At 36.3% G+C, this 21,623-nt stretch overlaps 1 protein-coding gene and 1 pseudogene across 17 annotated transcripts in view; both read left to right on the top strand.

Annotated features, from left to right (window-relative positions):
• WDSUB1 (WD repeat, sterile alpha motif and U-box domain containing 1) overlaps window positions 1-21,346 on the top strand; it is a 49,302-nt gene extending 27,956 nt beyond the window's left edge. For 14 of the 17 annotated variants that reach the window (XM_072751630.1, XM_072751624.1, XM_072751623.1 and 11 more), the window contains 2 exons: window positions 779-919; window positions 20,950-21,346. In XM_072751630.1, coding sequence (XP_072607731.1) covers window positions 779-919; window positions 20,950-21,107 — 299 coding nt within the window. In that variant the 3' untranslated portion in view covers window positions 21,108-21,346. Of the gene's footprint in view, window positions 1-778; window positions 920-4,943; window positions 5,034-20,949 lie in introns of all 17 variants that reach the window. The other 3 variants (XR_012000292.1, XR_012000291.1, XR_012000293.1) reach the window with 1 other exon arrangement.
• LOC112916484 (exostosin-like 2 pseudogene) lies at window positions 7,961-9,499 on the top strand (annotated as a pseudogene).
• Window positions 21,347-21,623: the final 277 nt, after the last annotated feature.

Raw genomic sequence — 21,623 nt, 5'->3', positions numbered from 1 at the left:
TTCTGAAGTATTTTAAAGTTCTGGGGTGTCTGGGTGGCTTAGTCAGTTAAGCATCCAGCTCTTGATTTCATCTCAGGTTATGATCCTCAGGGTCATGAGATCAAGCCCCATGTTAGGCTCCATTGTGGGTATGCAGCCTGCTTAAGATTCTCCTCCCTCTTCCTCTGCCCCTCCCCCCGATGTGCTTGCACTCTCTCTCTCAAAATAAATAAATCTTTAAATAAAAATGTAAACATCTAATAACACTAAATCTCCTAAAATTATACTAAACTTCCTGAAATCAAAAATTAAACTAATTTTTAAAACTTGATAAAAGTAAAAATACAAATGAGTGAAACTTGTGTGTATAGTCTTACACAAACAGGTGAGTTTTATTTATGATCGTGTTTCATGTGAGAATCAGCAGATATATCCAGTTTCAAACATTTTTTAAATATAAAATGGAATTTTTAATCATTAAACTGAAGATCTTTAAAAATTGTTAGGAAATTTTTTGGTTAAATACAATAACCAGTAGTAACAAGTCTTTTCAGGAGTCTGAAATTCTTCAACTTTCAGAATAAAGTTTTTTAGAATAAATTCTCCATTTGTTGCTGGTTTAACTACATAGTATTCTATACTATAAAGATTAGTTACGGAATTTATAGAAAACAGTTTTGTGTGGTAAAACAGTATATCTGAAGATTTTTGGTTGTAATAGATAAAATCTCTATTTGCGAAAGACTTGCATAGAGGCTACCAGTGGTTCTCTCACCCTAACAGAATAATTTCTTTTCAGAATCTCTAGGGCTGCGGAGTAAAGTTCTGAGGAAAATTGAAGAACTCAGGACCAAGGTGAAAGCCCTTTCTTCTGGAATTCCTGATGAATTTCTATGTCCAATAACTAGGGAGCTTATGAAAGATCCTGTCATTGCATCAGGTATGTGTGATGCTTTTCTAAGTTTTAGGGCATTATGTGCTAAATGAAAAAATAATGTAGATATTTCATAGAAGTTTGTGTAAACGTGAGAAATTTTTACAGCCTCTGTTTTATAGCTCATGAGTAGTTTTTTTTTAACTCGTTTAATCTGAGGTAAACTATTGAACATTATATATTTCTTAATAAAATTGGATGGAGTAGGTTTGGATAAGATTAGAGACAAAAGGGTTCAGTTTAACAAGCTTTACTTGAACTTGTGAAATGTGTTTTTGGTTACAAGAATGCAAGGTAAAATGTTTTTGAGATAGACTGTTGTGATCTCTTATGTTTACTTTATCATGAATGTAAACAACCTTACAGAAATAAGATTTAAAGATTATAAAATTGCATCATTCCACATTAATTTCTAATCTGTCAATAGACACAGATGTATGTAATTTACATAGTTGTAATCCGTGAATCCATATTTTTTTAATTTTTGTGTAAAACTTTATACATTTCTAAATAGTGACTTATTCTATGTAATTTTCAGTTTTAAATACTTTATTCCATTGTGGCTCTGTGCTACATTTTGATTCATATACCAAATAGGAAATCTTTAAATTGTAAACAGCATTGCACTGATACCTTGGTACTTCCTTTTTTTCTGTTATCCATTACTTAGGGTTATTTTTATGGCTTGTGTTCCCCCATCACAATGGTTTTGATAGATTTTGTTAGAATATTATTTTTTTTTAAAGATTGTATTTATTTATTTATTCATAAGAGAGAGGCAGAGGGAGAAGCAGGCTCCCTGCAGGGAGCTCGATGTAGGACTCAATCCCAGGGAGGCAGGCACTAAACCACTGAGCCACCCACGGATCCCCTTGTTGGAATATTCAATGGACATTTGAAAAGTGTGGTCTTTTCCCATTGTGTAGTATTGGCACTCCTGTTGAAAATCATTTCACCACATATGTGAGGGGATTTATTTCTGGTTTATTTTGTCCCATTGGTCTATATGTTTGTGCTTTGGCCAGTACAGTACTTTTTTGATTACTATAGCTTTGTAATATGTTCTGAAATCAGGAAGTATGAGGCCTCCAAGTCTTGTTCTTTCTCAGTATTGTTTTAGCTCTTTAGGATACTTTGGGATTCCATATAAATTTTAGTATGGGTTTTCCTATTCCTATAAAAAGTGCCATTGGGATTTTGATGGAGATTATATTGAAGGTGTAGATGACTTTGGGTAGTATGGACATTTTAATATTAACTCTTCTAATCCATGAATACAGGATGTCTTTCCATTTATTTGTATTCTTTTACTTCTTTCCACAGTGTTTTGTAGTTTTCAGTGTAAAAGCTTGCCAGAAATATATTGGAATGGTGCTTAATCTATTGATTCGTTCAGAACTGATAGCTCCAACTCATGCATATCATCACACAGCTCTCCATTTTATTTAGGTCTTCTTTACATTCTCTTAGCAGTGCTTTGTATTTCAATATATAGGTTTTACACTTACTTTGCTAAAACTGTCCTTAGGTATTTGGTATTTTTATAACACTATAAATACTAGCTTTTAAAATTTCAATTCCCAATTCTTCATTGCTCAATATTTTACAATTGATTTGTAGATTGACTTTGTATTCTGTGACTTTGCTTTAGTATATTAGTTGTAATATCTCTTTTTTGGATCCTTTTACCTGATTTTCTGCATACATGATCTCATATCATCTGCAAGTAGACATTTGTATTGCTAATCTGTATGCCTCTCCTGCCCCTACCACTTTTCCTGTTTCTTGTTACACTGTCCAGGATTTGTAGTACAATGTTGAAAAGAAGTGGTAAGAGTGCCTTAACATGCTCTTGGGGGGAAGCATTCATTTCAGTTCAGTCTTTGACCATTAAGTATGATGTAAACTGCCTTCTATCAAGTTTAAAAAGTTCTTTTCTATGTCCAGTTGCTGAGAATATTTAAAATGCTTATCCTGAAATAAGATGGTTTTTCTCTTTTATCCTGTATTATTAGAGATTACTGTATTAGTTTCTTCTTGCTGTCATAACAAATCACCACAAAATTAGTGGCTTAGCACATTTTTGTAGGTCAGAGGTCCAGTACATTCTCCTAGATAAAAGTCAGGGTATTGGCAGGTCCTGTTCCTTGTTGGAGGCTCTAGGGAAGAACCCATTTCTTGCTCATGTAGATTGTTGGTAGAATTCAGTGTCTTGTGATTTTAGGACTAAGGTCCCTATTTTTTTTTTTTTTTTTTTTTGCTAGCTGTAACCTGAGGGCTGTTCCCAACTGTGGTAGGCAGAATGGTGGCTCCCCAAGCGTGTCCATGTCCTAGAGCCCTAGAGCCCATGAATGTTACATGGCCAAAATGGCTTTGCAGATGTGAAATTAAGGGTCCTGAGATGAGTCTCCTGTAGTATCCAATAGACCCAGTGTAATCCCACGGATCTTTTATAAGTGAAAGAAGGAAGCAGAAGAGTCAGAGGAGAGGTGACAACAGAATAGAGTTTGAAGCTAAGGAATTCAGGCAGCTTCTAGAAGTAAATAAAAACAAGGAAACTGATTCTCCCTTAGAGCCTTCAGAAAGAATGCCACCTTGCTGACACCTTGGTTTTAACCCAGTGAAACTGATTTCATATTTCTGATCTGCAGAACTATAAGATAATAAATTGTGTTACACCACTAAGTTTGTAATAGTCTCCTATTGCCTCTGTAACAGATTAACACACTGGCTCCTAGAGGCTGTTACATTTCTCAGCATGGGGCCTTTTTCCAGCTTTAAACCTAGTATCTTCCTGACCCACTTTCCTGTATTTCTTTTCTGTTTTTAAGAACTGTGAAAATTTCCTGTCTTAAAATCAGCTGTTAAGTGACCTTAATCCTTGGCAAGCTTAATTCTCTTTTGCCATGTTAACATAACATTGTCACAGCTTCCAGGATTAGGATGTAGACATATTTGTGGGTCATTATTCTGCCTAATACATTATATTCATTAATTTTTTATTGTGGTGATATACAAATATATAAAATCATTTTAATAGTTTTTGAGTATATAGTTGAATGGTATTTAATTTGACTTTTCTGGATACCTCATATAACTAGAATCATGCAATATTTGCCCTTTTGTGTTGACTGACTTAGCATTATGTCTCCAGGGTTCATCCACACTGTAGCATGTGTCACAATTACTTTCCTTTTTAAGGCGGAAAAATATTCCATTGTATGTTTATACCATATTTGGTATATACATCCAACCATGGACATGTAGGTCTTTTCTACCTTTTGGCCATTGTGAATAATGCCACCGTCGACGTAAGTGTACAAATATCCGTTCAAGTCCTTGCTTTCAGTTCTTTGGGGGTATATATCCAGAAGAATTGCTCAGTCATACAGTAATTCTGTATTTAATTTTTTGAGGAACCACTATACCATCTTCACAGTGCCTGTACCATCTTACATACCCACCAGCAGTGCACAAGGGTACCAATTTTTCTTGCCTGTACTTATTATTTTGTTTGATAGCCATCTTGATGGGTGTGAGGTGGTACCTCGTTTCAGTTTTGATTTTTGCATTCCCCTAATGACTAGGATGTTCAATGTCTTTAGGTACTTACTGGTCATTTTATATATATTTTTTTTTCATTTTATATATTTTCTTTGGAGAAATATCTTAGTTCTCTACCATTTTTCAATTTTTTTTTGTTGTTGTTGTTGAGTTATAGGAGTTCTTTATGTATTCTGGGTATCCTGTATCATACGATTTACAAGTATGTCTCCCATCCTATGGGTTGCCTTTTCACTCTGTTTAAGGCCCTTTGATGCACAAAAGTTAATTTTGATGAAGTCCGGTCTTTTTCTTTCATTGCATATGGTTTTGGGGTCATATTCATAGGAAATCATTACCAAATCCAGTATCATGATGTATTCCCCCTATATTTTCTTCTGAGTGTTTTATTTAGTTTTTACATTTAGGCTTTTGTTCCATTTTGAGTTCATTTTTTTATATGGTATACTTATTCTTTTGTATGCAGGTATCTACTTTCCCAGCACCATTTGTTAAAGAGATTGTTCTTTCCTCCATTGGAATGGTCTTGGCACCCTTGCTGAAAACACTAGGCTATGTATGTATGGGTTTCTTTCTGTATTCTGTTGGTCTACATAGCTGCCTTTATGCCAGTACCACACTGTTTTGGTTACTATAGCTTTGTATATAGTAGCTTTTGAAATCAGGAAATGTGAATCTTCCAACTTCTTTGAGATTGTTTTGGCTCTTCAGGATCTCTTGCAATTCTATATGTATTTTAGGATGGATTTTTCTATTTCTGCCAAAAATGTTTTTGGGATTTGGAGAGGTATTATGATGGGAATCGCATGGACTCTTTAATTGCTTTGGATAGTATGGGAATTTTAACCATTGTCTTCCAATCCATGAACAACAGGATATCTTTCCTCTCTTTAATTTCTTACAGCGATGTTGTGTAGTTTTCAGTATGCAAGTCTTTCACCTCCTTGCTTAAGTTTGTAACTAAGTATTTAATTCTTTTTGATGTTTGTTTTGAATGGAATTTTCTTAATTTCCTTTTTGGATTCATTTTCATTGTATAGAACCACAGCTGATTTTTGTATGTTGATTTTGTATCTTTTAACTTTTGTATCTTGCTGAATTGAATTTAGAACTTTTTTGTGGAATCTTTAGGGTTTGAATTCACTTATTGCTGGATTTGATATGCTAATATTTTCAGTTTTTTTAAATCTGTGTTCGAAAGAGATATTTGAGTTTTCTTTGTAGGAGATTTGATTTATGAAAGCTTCAAATATAGCTTTTATAATAGGTTACTTCATCAAATTAGATTTCTGAGTATTCTTTCTTGGAGGTTTACATTTTCTATTACCTTTACAATATTCTTGTTGCATAATTTTAATGTATTTTGTGTTGAATTGTATCATTTGTTTTATTTATTTTTTTTTATTATTATTATTTTTTTGTATCATTTGTTTTAATCTTCATTCTTTTTGTTTATAATTGCATGGTATTTTTCTTTCAATCTACTTTTAAAACCGTGTACATCTTGAATTTTCATATAATAATCTTTCACCAAAGGTTACCCATTTTCTAAATTTTAACATTATAGATTAATAAAAATGTTCTGATTAAAGTTTATCTAAATCGAACCATCAACTATATCTTTTGGGGGTCTAGATTCTTGCCTTAAGCTTGGTTTGTGTGATTTATCCATGTTGTTATAAAAATTAACAAATTACTGCTTTGTATATTGAATATACTACAAATTATCCATTCTGTCATTATTAGCTGCCATGAACCTTGGTGAACACACATATGCATTGCTATTGGATATATTCCAGAGAATAGATATGTACAAGCTGTTACCCAGAGTGGTTGAAATAGCTTATACCCCCTCCAGCAGTGTATAAGAATTCTAGTTGCTCCCTAGCCTTCCTTATATTTAGTATTGTCTGAGTCTTTCATGTTACCCTTTATTATTTTTATTGAAGCAATTGAAGAGTCACATGCAGTTGTAAAAAATAACAGATCCTATACACTTTGCCTGGTTGTTCTATGCCAGCAATATGATAGAATATCACAACTAGAATATAGACATTGATGCAGTCTACCAAGCATAGATTTCCCCAGTACCATGCATGTGCATTAAGTTCTACAAGCTTGTCCCTTTTGGAGATTTGAGCATCAACCACCAATCAACACAGTTCCAAACTTCTAAACCTTCCTTTGCCTTTTTATAGCTTATCTGTCACCTGCTTGCTCTCTTCAGACCTCCCCAGTCCTTATCTGTCCTCCATTTGTAAAATATTATATGAATGGAATCACACAGTAAATAACATCTTGGGATTAGTTTTTTTCACTTAGTATAATCCAGGGAGAATTGCCATTCATTTATTTTTAGTCTTCCTGCATTACTTTTAGAGGTGTTCCCTGTGGGAAAACATACATATAGTTGAAGTTAATTTTTAAAATACCTCTCCTCAGAATGCCTGGCTCAATCAATAGAGCATGTGACTCTTGATCTTGGGGTTGTGAGTTCAAGCCCCATGTTGGGTGTTAGGGATTAAATAAGTAAAAATGAAGGATTTTTTTTTTAAACAATGTAATAGATTTCTGTATATTGTGATCCATCTATCTACTCATTCCTTCCAGCGTGTTTCCACCTGATTTTGGTTTCTTCTAGCTCCTGTTTTATCCTTTCCTCAATTTTTCTGAATTGATTACATGTCCTTTTTGGCTATTATCCCCCAGTGTTTCTTCTGTGTGTTAAACTGACTGCCTTAGAAGCATTCTTACATAGTATATTTATTATATCTGTCCTTTTAAAAAAAGCAACCTATGCTTAATAAGAAACAAGCAGTAGAGAAATATGTTTTGAAAATGTGGAGGCTTTTCTTACTTTGATCTATCCTTCCAGATCTCTTTTTATTTATAATTTTATTCTATGACAAACGGATATGATAAGAACTTTAAAAATTGTATTTACTTAACAGATCAAATAGTATTCATTAGTATATTTAGAACTACTTCATTCTCAACTACAGGACAGTATTTCATGGCATGAATGTGCCGTAAATTAACTCATACTCTGTTGAACAGCTTTTTCCAAGTAATTCTGTAGAAGAAACTCCTCAGTCATATACTGTATACACAGGTACACTTAAATATTCCAACTGGATAAAATCTTAATACTGATAGATACTGCCCTATTTTAAATTCTTAGTTTGATTTATGCTTCATCTTCTTTTTTAAAATTGGCTTGCCCGTTTCCTGGGTTATCACTCCGCGAATGAGGCAGGATGGGTGCACGCTTCTGGGTTTAGGGGGAAAAAAAACCCCACAAAACCAAAAACACCCACACACCATAAACACAAAAAATGAGCAAGACACCCCTCCCGTTTTGTGAGATCCAAGCTGCAAGCGAATAAATCAGCGGGCCCCGCTGCAATCTTCTGCACTTGAGCACCAAGAGATTCTGTTCCTATCAATTAAAGAAGATTTTTAAAAAGTTAAAACTTTACCGTAATGAGGTATTGCCCCATCTGCAAACTTCCCGGACGAGTGATGGGCATTGGAGTCCTTCGTTTATCTCTGGTGGTCATCCTCGTGCTGCTGCTCATTTGACCACTTTACTTCCAAATATCAAGGAAGACAAGATGCTTACTTTGCGTAGGGAAATAAAATAAAATAGGTTTTTTTTTTTCCCCCTAAACCCAGAAGCGTGCACCCATCCTGCCTCATTCGCGGAGTGATAACCCAGGAAACAGGCAAGCCAATTTTAAAAAAGATGATGAAGCATAGATCAAACTAAGAATTTAAAATAGGGCAGTATTTATCAGTATTAAGATTTTATCCAGTTGGAATATTTAAGTGTACCTGTGTATACAGTATATGACTGAGGAGTTTCTTCTACAGAATTACTTGGAAAATCCCAGGGCAAGTCCACCCTGTATTCCTTTACTCTAATAATGCAGACATACAACAGAACAGATCTCTTACTGAGACTCTTTTTTTTTTTTTTTTAAACATTTTTTTAATCTTTATTTATCCATGATAGTCACAGAGAGAGAGAGAGGCAGAGACACAGGCAGAGGGAGAAGCAGGCTCCATGCACCGGGAGCCCGACGTGGGATTCGATCCCGGGTCTCCAGGATCGCGCCCTGGGCCAAAGGCAGGCGCCAAACCGCTGCGCCACCCAGGGATCCCTCTTACTGAGACTCTTAAATCATTATCAGGCTGTGCCGTATCTGCATAAAGTGATTGTAGTGTGGAACAATGTTGGGGAGAAGGGACCAGACGAGTTACGGAATTCTCTAGGGCCGCATCCTGTCCCTGTGATCTTCAAACTACAGACAACAAACAGGATGAGAAATTGACTCCAGGTCTTTCCTGAACTAGAAACCAATGCAGTGTTAATGGTAGACGATGACACGCTAATTAGCACCCAAGACCTTGTTTTTGCTTTCTCAGTTTGGCAATTTCCTGATCAAATTGTAGGATTTGTTCCTAGAAAGCATGTCTCTACTTCATCAGGCATCTACAGTTATGGAGGTTTTGAACTGCAAACCCCAGGGTTTGGAAATGGTGACCAGTACTCTATGGTACTGATTGGAGCCTCGTTCTTCAATAGCAAATACCTTGACCTGTTTCAGAGGCAGCCTCCTGCTCTCCATGCTTTAATAGATGAAATCCAAAACTGTGATGATATTGCCATGAATTTTATCATTGCCAAGCACACCGGGAAGACTTCAGGGGTATTTGTGAAACCTGTAAACATGGGCAATTTAGAAAAAGAATCCAGTGGTGGCTATCCTGGAATGTGGCATCGAGCTGAGCACTTTTTGCAGAGGTCTTACGTATAAATAAACTTGTTAATATCTACAATAGCATGCCCTTAAAATACTCCATTATGATTTCTCAGTTTGGTTTTCCCTGTGTCAACCACAAAAGAAAAATATGAAACTAAAACAAACCTCAGAACTGCTTAGTATTTGAGTAGCTTCTCTTTGCTAGGGTTGGTGTTTGGTTTGGTTTTTTTTTAAGCAACATCATGAACTTTTTTTATCCACTACGAAGTCTCTACAAAGGAAACAATGTACAGTGCTTCTAGGACATAAAATTCACACGAACTTCAAAAACCAAGAAGCTGGGGATCCCTGGGTGGCGCAGCGGTTTAGCGCCTGCCTTTGGCTCAGAGCTTGATCCTGGAGACCCGGGATCAAATCCCGCGTCGGGCTCCCGGTGCATGGAGCCTGCTTCTCCCTCTGCCTATGTCTCTGCCTCTCTCTGTGTGTGACTATCATAAATAAAAATTAAAAAAACAAACCAAGAAGCTGGTATTCTCTAGATAGGTGTTTTTGTGAGGAGTTTTCATCCACTGATAGAACTCCTTGGTCAGCGATTTTGTTTACATTCCGAGACTGTTCTACAATTTCTTTGACTCCTGGCATTTGTCTTAAGGACTTATAGCAAATTGTCTCCAGGATCAGAAACTCCAGAAAAGCATTTCTCAGATTTTTCATTAAAGGATGATTGTTTTCATTTGAAGCCTGAAATGCCTCGTTTGCAAAAGCCTGTGGTGTAGAGAAAAGCCATGTGAAGGGAGAATAATCTTCAATCCCTTATAAAAACAAGTGGACAAAAATAAATAAAATTAAAATAAATAAAATTGGCTTTCCCAATTCCAGATAAGTTATAGGATCATCTTGTTATGCTACAAAAGAAAATCTTTTTTTAAATGATTTTTTTATTTTTTATTTATTTTAAAGATTTTATTTATAGAGACACAGAGAGGCAGAAGTTGAGAAGCAGGCTCCATGCAACAAGCCTGATGTGGGACTCGATCCCAGGTCTCCAGGCGGTGCTAAACTACTGCGCCACTGGGGCTGCCCTACAAAAGAAAATCTAATTGACATTTTGATTAGAACTACAGAAAACCTAAAAAGGGGGTAGAAACGAAAACTTTGTTAGGTGTTCCATCTATTTTATTGCTTTCAAGTCTGTTCTGAACATTTAAGTATGTTAATTCATTTAGGTAGCTTTGTTAAAAAAAAAAATCAGTGTTCACATTGAAATTCATCATTTCAAGGCTGGAATAAAAGCTAATAAACCCTATCTGACCATTTTGCTTTTTCTCTAAAGCCTTTACAGTGTTTTATCTCAATTATATAGAGGGAACATACTGTGGTGTCTGTTGTAACTGTGCAAGTATAATGTCAGTTTAATTCTGATTTTGTTTCAAACAGTTTGAAAGTATTTTTAATTCTCAGAGTGCATAGCCTTTCTTGAATGGAATTCTGTGCCTTTTTTTTTGGAAAACTTTCAGCCATTCTCATTCTATATACCTTATCTCTTCATTCTTTAAGGTAATTCTACATTATCTCTGACATTGCTTCGAAATTTTAATGTCAGTAGTTTTTCATTTCTGGAAATCTGATTTAGCATGTAGTTTAAAGGCACGGATTCTGGAACCAGCCTGCTTGGGTTTAAATCCCAGCTCTGTCACTCCAAGGTCATATAAGTAAGGAGTTATTCAGGCATCAGTTTCTTCATGAGATTGTTCTGCAGATTAAATAAGTTAACATAGGTAACAGTGCTTTGGAACAGTAATCATAAATTCATTCTTATTTTAGAAATATTCGGAAGCTGTATTTATTTCCTGAGGTTTGTGCTATCCTAAGCCTGCTCTTTGTTGTCTATGAGTGTTCACCTTCAGTCAAGTATTACCTGTGGAATTTTGGTGCAGGAAGAGGGCATATAGTTCCAGAACGGCATTGGGCTTGCTTTGTCCATTTCCCAGAGCAACAGGGACTGAGCAAGCTTTTTTCTTGGACAAAGGTAATATAAATTCAGAGCCCAAGCCAGTGAGCTCATAAAGGTGAAGCCATTTGAACCTAGAAGTCAGCTGTACATGTAAAAAGACATTTTAGTCACATTTTTTATTTATTCATAGACACAGAGAGAGAGGGACAGAGACACAGGCAGAGGAAGAAACAGGCTCCACGCAGGGAGCCCGATGTGGGACTCGATCCTGGGTCTCCAGGATCACACCCCAGGCTGCAGGCGGCGCCAAACCGCTGCGCCACCAGGGCTGCCCTTAGTCACATTTCTAAGTATAATACAGAAACTTGGGAGTTTACTTAACCTGGTTTATTACCAGAAATGGAAGTCTAAGAAACAAATCTTATAGTAGGTACCATTTCTTTGGTATTTTACCAATACCTGGTCATCTGAGTATATTAAATTATTAAATATTGTTTACTTCCTCGAACTAGCTGGTACAGTTCTTGATTTGTCGACTCAATTTGAACAATTTTTAAAAAGTAGGAAAAACAAGCAAACATATTAGTTAATACTGAAAGTGTACTATATATTCTTTTAAAAATTGTCATTTTTCCCCACCGGCAACACGTTTGATTTCAACTAAGCTAACTCTAGTAGTAAACTTCACTCATGAATTTTTCAAAGAAACCAGGAGTATGATTTTTAGTTATAAAAATGCTTCAGTGCCTTTTCATTTTTACACAAAAGTCTCTATGTATCTGGAGATAAGGAAGTGGTCTTTGCTTGGTAGCTCTTTACTACTCTGGAATGAACTTTGGTAGAATAGTGTGATACCTTATATATCATTAGCAATGCTAGATCTGATCCAAATTCTTTTCCTGTTAATCAAATAAGACTTACAATACCATGAAAAGCTGCTATTGAACTTTACGTAAAACAGTGTAACTCACTTTGTTATAGTAGGAAACCTGTACCGCCATAGACTGAATGATTTGACATTTTCCTCACTGCCACCACCCAAGAAATTAACAATCCACAAGCAGGCAAGGAAAAAATCATTTATGGGAATTCCATTAAAAGTGACAAAATATTATATGGTAATGTGCTCTAATAGCACAGATAAAATTAAAAATGGAGGTTCAGGTCGTAATCCCAGTGGGCTCCCTGCTCAGCAAGGGAGTGTGCGTCTCCCTCAGCGGGTGCTCCCATTCTGTCAAATAAATAAAATCTTTTTTAAAAAAATAGAGAATATGAAAAATTGAAGATGCTCACTGATTAAGGAGAGACCAAGAAAATACTCAAAAGTTCAGATAGGCTTTTCATCAGTTAATAATCAGCAGAAAATGCCTCCCATAAGCATTAAAATTTATGAAACCAGTTTCTATAGTAAAAACTTGTGATATATAATAATGAATAAATATTACCAATTTATTGTTCCATAATTCTACTGTTTGATTTTAACTCATCCCAAAAGAGAAAAAACGATTTTAGATTAACAAAGCACAATCCAACCTAAGGGATTCAGAAAGGCTAGAAATAAAAGGATAGGCAAAAATGACACAATTGCAAGTAAAAAGAAGGAGTAATTACATGCCTGCAAAAATGGAATTCAGACCAAGAAAAATTTAAGACACGGTATTTTCTTGTAATACTGAAGACAATTCTCAATGAAGATAATGACTATTACTAGATAAGCAGTTTCAAACACAACTTTTGTAAAGCAGAAACAATTAAGGAAAGAAGCACAGTAACAGACTTGACCATACCTGTCAATCCAGAATAGACCTATGTACCAAACCCTGAACATTCAAAATAGAAAGTACACTTTTTTAAACAGAGACATCCATAAATATTAACCATATTTAAACACCAGATACTACTACTACCAGAACTAACACAAACAGCTTTATCTCACCACAATGGAATATAACTAGGAAATTAATAACAAAAGTGGGCCCCTTTCACCTGGAAGGTCAAAAACAATCTATTATATTTATCTAGCCTGGTGGCAAATGAATTAGCTGTTATTGAACTCAAATATTCAATATAGATGTGCATGTTAATATTATTACTATCAGTAATAGGCCAATGTGATGGTACTATATAAGATTAAGGTTTTCATTATACTCAACTTTGACATGGAGAGAGAGTGCACAAACTGGGGGAATAGCAGAGGGAGGGAGAAGCAGGCTCTCTGCTGCGCAGGGAGTCTGTTGTAAGGCCTGGTCCCAGGGCCCTGGAATCATGACCCAAGGTGAAGGTAGACACTTTAACTGACTGAAGTACCCAGGCCCCTATACTCAACTTTTTAAAAATAAAAATTGAGGGATGGGATGCCTGGGTGGCCCAGCCATTGAGTGTCTGCCTTCGGCTCAGGGTGTGATCCCAGTCCAGGGATCAAGTCCCACATCTGGCTCCCTGCGAGGAGCCTGCTTCTCCACCTCTCTCTCTCATGAATAAATAAATTAAATATTTACAAATAAATAAAAACAGTAAAAATTGAGTATACTTCCCTACTCAAACTATTCTTAAAATTCAATAATAAGACAAATTATCCAATTAAAAATAGGCAAAGGATTTGAATAGACCTTTCTCCATAAGAGATATACAAATGACCAATAAGCACCAGAAAAGATGTCCACTATCATGATGGAAATGAAAGTCAAAAGCACATTGAGATGCCACTTGGTTACCCGCTAGTAAGACAAACGTGGTAGAAGGATTTGCAGAAATACTGCTGGTGGAAATGTAAAATGGTACAGCTGCTGTTGAAAAGTTTGGCAGTTCCTCAAAAAGCTAAGCATAGCTACCCATGTGATGTAGCAATTGTACTAGATACACATCCAAGAGAATTGAAAACATTCATATAAAAAGTTATACACGAATGCTCACAGTAGTTTAAACTGATAAGAGCCAGAAAGTGGAAAGAACCATTACTGAATGAATAAAATGTGTTGTATTCATACAACGGAATATTAATCAGCTGTAAGAGGAACAAATACTTATAAACGTGCTACATGGATGAACCTTGGAAACTTTATGCTAAGTGAAAGAAGCCAGACACCAAAGGCCACATTCTGTATGATTCTGTTTATAGGAAGTGTCCAGAATAGGCAAATCTGTAGAGAAAGATTTGTGGTTGCTAGGAGAGGGGAGAGTGAATGCTAAGGGGGTACAGAGTTTCTTTATGGAGTGATGAAAACGTCTTGAAATTAGTATAATTCAGAGTTACATAACCATCACCACTAAGAATCACTGAATTTCATACTAAAAAGGGTGGATTTTATGTGAACTGTAGCTCAAAAGAAAACGGCAATAACAGAATCTGCAGAAAGTATCTACCATCCCTCAGAATCTAGAGAACAAAAGGAAGTTGAGGTTATCAGAACCTCACATAGGTCTCCCAGAACCAGAATTCAGGCCTTTAAGAAGGGGTAGATACCCAGCTGGTGCCTCTAAAAGGAGAAGGATAAGACCTATTTGGGCAGTACCTACAATGATGCAAGCAAAATATCTGGAGAGTATAACCAACTACTGCTGCCAGATGAAGGGCCATGGCCAGGTACTTCACTCTGTTGTCTTCCTATAGAGGTTCCAATCGCAAAATCTGACAAGGAGCCGACTGGCAAAGCAGAAATGTGGTTTGCATTATACTGGCTTCAGCATGCAGAGTCCTCCCTATCATGCATGAGTTTGGAGCTGAGAGACAACAGCTTAATAAGTCTCATTAGCATTTAGTCAAATTAAAGAGGAATCAATAGCCTTTATGTGTGTATAAGTATATATGTAAACAAAAGCAATTAAAAGGTATAACATTACCACAACATGGGACGGAGAGAGTATTATGCTAAATGAAGTCAGACAGAGAAGGACAAATACCATATGATTGACTTATATGTGGAATTAAAAAAAAAAAAAAAAACAGAAACAGACCCATAAATAGAGCTGATGATTGTCAGAAGGGAGGGTGGTAGGGGAATGGGCAAAATAGGTGAAAGAGAGCAGTAGATAGTCATCCACTTATAGAATAAGTCAGGGGATAAAAGATACAGCATAAGGAATACAGTCAAGGATACTGTAATAGCACTGTATATTATGCTATGTGTGTGAGCACAGCAGTATACAGACTTACCAAACCATATGAAACACCATATGCCAACTTCAGTTTAAAAAAGAATGTACAACAGAGGACTTAATATATCAGATAGTCCTGATGAAAATTATAAAACTTCCCTGCAAAGTAAACTAGGAACAAATGGAAAGCATACCATGATGATAGGAAGCTACATGCCATCAAGGTATCACTATTAGATTTTTTTCCCTAGTGATACAGAAGATGATGAATAGGTTCCATTGGAAAGACCACACAAGTAACCTAGAAAATAAAGAGGAGTGTCAATAGTCCTATCAGATATCAGAGCATGTTTTAAGCATTTAAAAATAACACAGAATGGGATTGGCACATGCATAGACAGAACACTGGAAAATATATATCTTTCTAAATCTTGAAATTGAACCACGTGCACTTGAAAATTTAGTGAATGATAAAAATGGCATATGTTAAGTCCGTGATAACAATAAATTATTTTAATAAGTGGTGTTCTCACAACTAGCCATACAGAAAAGGATAAGGCTGGCTTTATCTTAAACTGCACATCTAAATTTCAAATGAATTAGAGATATAAACATAAAAAAAGTCCCAGAAGAAAATGTAAATAAATTCCTTGATAATCTGGAAATAAGGACACTTCCTAACCTAGATTCAAAATCCAAGAGAAATATGTGAAAAACTGATGAAGTGTTTTTTTTTCCAAAGATATAAAAAATATTCAAGACATACCAATCCTCAAACTTACAAAAAGAGGAGAACTTCCAAACTCATTTTACAAGGGCAGCATCACCCTGATAATAAAAGTTTTTTGATACAACACAGACAAGGACGCTACAAGAAAATTATGGACCAATATCCCTAATGAACATAGATGTAAAATTCCTCAATTTTAGCAAATCAAATTCAATATATTAAAAGGATTACACACAGTGATCAAGTGGGACTTATTCCAGGGATGCAAGGATGGCTCAACTTCTGTAAATCAATATGATACACATTAACAAAATGAAGGATAATAATCCTATCTCAATTGATGTACAAAAAGCCTTTGACAAAATTCAACATCTGTTTATGATAAAAGCTCTCAACAAAACGGGTATAGAGGTAACGTACCTCAACATAATAAAAGACTGTATATGACCAGCCTGCCGCTAACATCAATGTTAGCAGTGAAAAGCTGCTATCTTTTCCACTAAGATCAGGAACAAGATAAGAGAGCCCATTCTACCACTTTTACGCAACATAGTATTGGATGTCCTAGCCAGAGAAGTTAGGAAAAAAAAAAAAAAAGTAAAAGGCATCCAAGTTGGAAAGGAAGAAGTAAAACTATCTCTATTTGCAGATGACATGTTTTTATATATGGAAAACTATAGACTCCACAAGAAAACTGTTAAAACTAGTCAACAAATTCAGTAAAGCTGCAGGATACAAAATATATACACAGAAATTTATTGCCTTCTTTATACTAGAAACAAGCTCTCAGAGAAATTATTGAGAACTGCATCAAAAAGAAAATATATAGGAATAAATTTAACCGAGGTAAAAAAAAAAACACCTGTACATTGAAAACTAGAAAACATTAAGAAACTGAAGAATACACAAAGAAGTGGAAAGACATGGATTGAAAGCATACTGTTAAAATATGCATACTACCAGAAGCGATCTCTGGATTCAGTGCAATATCTGTCAAAATCTCAATGGCATTTTTCACAAAAAATAGAGCAAACAGTACTAAAATTTGTTTTTTTTTTTTTTTTAATTTTTTATTTATTTATGATAGTCACAGAGAGAGAGAGAGAGGCAGAGACACAGGCGGAGGGAGAAGCAGGCTCCATGCACCGGGAGCCTGATGTGGGATTCGATCCCGGGTCTCCAGGATCGCGCCCTGGGCCAAAGGCAGGCGCCAAACCGCTGCGCCACCCAGGGATCCTTTTTTTTTTTTTTTTTTTTTTTTTTAATTTTTCAGTACTAAAATTTGTATGGAATCACAGAAGACCCTGAATAGCCAGAGCAATCCTAAGAAAAAAAGCTGGAGACATCACAATTCCTGATTTCAAACTGTATTACAAAGGTATAGTTTCAAAACAGTATGGTTTTGGCATAAAAACAGGTAACATAGACAAACAGAACATAGAGCCCAGAAATAAACCCACACATAGAATATGACCAATTAATCTACAAACAAGGGAACCAGGAATATACAATGGGGAGAGGACAGCCTCTTCAGTAAATGGTGCTTGGAATATACAACAGCCAATATGCAAAAACATGAAATGGGACCACTGTTTCACACCATATACAAAAATTAACTCAGAACAGGTTACAGACATGTAAAGACATGAAACCAAAAAACTCCCAGAAGAAAACATAGGTGATAAGCCCCTTGACATCTGTCTTGATAATGAGTTTTTTGATATAAGAGTAAAAGCAAAACAACAAAAGCAAAAATAAGTGGGACTACATCAAACTAAAAAGCTTCTGCATGGCAAAAGAAACCATCAGCAAATTGAAAAGGCAGCCTATGAAATGGGAGAGAATATTTGCAAATCACATATCTGATAAGGGTTAATGTTCCAAATATATAAAGAACTCCTATTATTTAGTAGGGAAAAAAAGGATGGAGAGGATCTGAATGTACATTTTTCCACAGATGACATACAGATGCACAAGTATGCGAAAAGATGATCAACATTACTAATCATCAGGGGACCATAAAACCACAATGAGAGGTCACCTCATAACTTAGAAATGGTTATCAAAAAGCAAATAAATGTTGGTGACAATATGGAAAAAAAGGAACCTTTACGCACTGTTTTGTAGGAATGTAAAATGGTGCAACCACTAAAATATGGAGATTCCTCCAAAAAATTAAAAATAGAACTACCTTGTGATCCAGCAATTCCATTTCTGGATGGGTATTCAAAGGAAGCAAAATCACTAACAACTTGAAAAGATACCTGTACCCCCACATTCATTGCCAGTATTTATAATAGCCAAGACATATAAATAACCCAAGTGTCCATCAATGGACGAACATATAAAGAAAATGTGTATGTGCACAACGGAATATGATTCAGCCATAAAAATGGAAATCCAGGGACGCCTGGGTGGCTCAGCCCTTGAGCATCTGCCTTTGGCTCAGGGTGTGATCCTGGGATCCTAGTCGAGTCCCCTACTGGGCTCCCCATGGGGAGCCTGCTTCTCCCTCTGCCTGTGTCTCTGCCTCTCTCTGCGTCTCTCATGAATAAATTAAAAAAAAAAAAAAAAGGAATCCTGCCATTTGTGCCACCGTGGATAGACCCTGAGGGCATTGTGCTAGGTAAATTAAGTCAGAGAAAGATAAATACCCTATGATCTCACTTACACGTGGAATCTAAGACCATACACTCAACTCATGGATACAGAGAACAGACTGCTCGTTGCCAGAGGCAGGGGGTGGGGAATGGGCCAAAGTGTGAAGGTAGTTAATAGATAAAAACTTCCAGTTCTACAATTAGTCCTAGAGATATAGCGTACAGCACGGTGACTGCTTCTCCCTCTGCCTGTGTCTCTGCCTCTCTCTGGGTCTCTCTTGAACAAATAAATTTTAAAAATTTAAAAATTTGAGGGGATCCCTGGGTGGCTCAGCAGTTGAGCACCTGCCTTCAGCCCAGGGTGAAGTCCCACATTGGACTCCCTGCATGGAGCCTGCTTCTCCCTCTGCCTGTATAAATAAATAAATTTTTTTTTTTTTAATTTGAAATCTAGTTGACACAGTAAGTTTGAAGCACACAACACAGTGACTCAACAAAATGCAGCTGCCCCGTGTCCAGGTAGCGCTGTTAGAGTACCAGTGACTATTCCCTGTGCTGTCCCTTTCCTCCTGTGACTTATTCGTTCCTGAACCGGAAGCCTGTACCTCCCTGTCCACTCTGCTCCTAACAATTCTTACAAGTCTCCCATCACAACAAAAAGGAAAAATTCGTAATTATGTGTGAAGATGGAACTTTCTGAGACCTATTGTGATCATTTCACAATATAGTGAAGAATTATGTTGTACATTTGAAACGAGCATGTCAATTATATTTCAATGTCTTAAAAGGATGGAACCTTCCTAAATTAAAAGGGGCCAAAAACATTAACAGTTCACAGGAAAAAGAAAAGCAAATGGCTCTTAAACATACAAAAAGAAAAAATAAAGTTACCTGACATAGCACTGTTCATGAGAGACTGGTGAAAAATCCAGTTTAACAACGTGTTCTCTTGAAGCTCTTGAGGGGAAAAAAAAAAAAAACACTCCTCCACAGAGCTAAACAGGAGTTAAAATGGTAGGATTCCTACGGAAGTATTGGCTTATCTAGCAACATTATGTACTCTTCAACGCAGCAGTCCTACTTCTGGAATCGACCCCCAAAATAAGAGCAACACTATTTGTAAGAGGCGAAGTCTGGAAGCCACCGAGGTAGCCGTCTATACAGCCAGGCATTGGACTCGGGCGGCAGGGGCGGGGCTGGGAGGGGCGGAATAAAAAGGTAAGGGATCTAGTTAAGGTGGGTACAAAACAGTGTACAGGATGCGAGTTCCTATGTGAGAATGTACGTGCACAGTGGGTACACACCTACGGGCTTATATTTTCAAGAAGACACAGAAGGACAAACAAAACTCTGCACAGTTACCTGTATGGGATGGGGGGGAACAGGTGTTGGAGATAGGAGGGACTCCTCCGAATGTACCCTTTTACATTTTTTTACTTTGAAATCGCTTTGGTTTTGCATGATTTAACTCTGTAAAACATTAATCTAAAAATTGAGAGGATAAAAAAGGGAAGCAAATGAAAACAATTGTATGTCAAATTGGTGACCTAACCAAATGGAAGAATTATCCCCCCACAAGTGATTTTCAAATACAGTATTTCAGTTAGAAAATCCTAGTGGATCTATTCTTGGTGACACAAAGAGCCAGAAAGAAATCTTCTATTTCTTTGATGGTCCTATGTTAGTCATATAAGGACATTGTTAGTTTGAAACTGTTGTGTGCATTGTAAGTTAAAGCAAATAAATGTGTAAATATAATCAGGAACTAAGATTTTCAGTTTAAAGAGAACAAGCTAAGAGTAAAAAAAAAGTATGTGCAAAGGCAAAGAATTTTGCACAAACATGTATGAACAGCCCAGAGAATTTTTTAATCATAAATCCCTTTACCATCAAGTCCGTCATGGGATGAGCTCTCTAATCTCTTGGTATCCGTTTCCCTGGGTTTTCAGTAGGTCAGGGAGTTTTGCTAAGGCCCTTTTATCTTTAGCCATATGCTGTCCACACGTAGCTAACAGCTCTAATAAGGCAGTTTATCTCACGATCACTCTCCTCTCTAGCTGGCTCTTTTCCTGTTTTCCTTTCTGCTACATCTGAATTTGGAGCACAGTAAAACACGGACACTGTTCTGGGTAATTTGTGCAGTCTCCATGGATCTTAGAGGGCAGAACAGAGGATGTTATGGCAGCAGTATTTTAGGAGTAGGGATACAGCACTACCACGGAAACCACAATACAGGCCTTGGCAGTGGAGTTGGTATACTCCACTCATTTTAGTAACCCCAGCCTCCCTATTCTACACTGCAAATAATTTGTGTGGTTTTCTTTTAGATGGCTATTCATATGAAAAGGAAGCAATGGAAAACTGGATCAGCAAAAAGAAACGTACAAGTCCCATGACGAATCTCATTCTTCCCTCAATGGTACTTACACCAAACAGGACTCTAAAAATGGCCATCAGCCGCTGGCTAGAGACCCATCAAAAATAAACTGTTTATATTGTTTATATTCTTCAGTGAGCTCCTCTGAATGATTTAAAGGTAAATGGTAATCAGATATTAAAAGCAAGACAGGAGAAACATGAATTTAGTTACCTATTAAAAACTTTCTTCAAATCATATGGACCAAATAACATACCTGACTTTTCTGGTTTTACTACAATAGCCTTTTTGTATTAGTGAAAGAAATTTTAACCTGTAGAGAAATAAAGTTTCACTTTGACATAAAATTGCAGTGCTCAAATTTATTCTTGCTAGATATAGGTCATATTTTCATTACAACTAATGATTAATCTGAACATAACATTGAAATCCTAGTTAATGGTCATTAATTTGGTAACTCTTTGGAATTCTTTCAAAGGGAATTTGTAACCGAATAGCTGTAGTATTGTTTATGACTAAATTGAAAAAATCATTTTGAAATGTTTAATGAGCAGTTTTGTTGGATTCTCAATTTGCAAGGTGGTAACGATTTTTCCCCATAGTCCAAACCTGCGTACAAAGTTA

Source organism: Vulpes vulpes, chromosome 3 (genome assembly GCF_048418805.1).
Source record: "Vulpes vulpes isolate BD-2025 chromosome 3, VulVul3, whole genome shotgun sequence".
In the NCBI taxonomy this organism is placed as follows: Eukaryota; Metazoa; Chordata; class Mammalia; order Carnivora; family Canidae; genus Vulpes; species Vulpes vulpes.
This window is presented reverse-complemented; position numbering and strand designations above follow the sequence as displayed.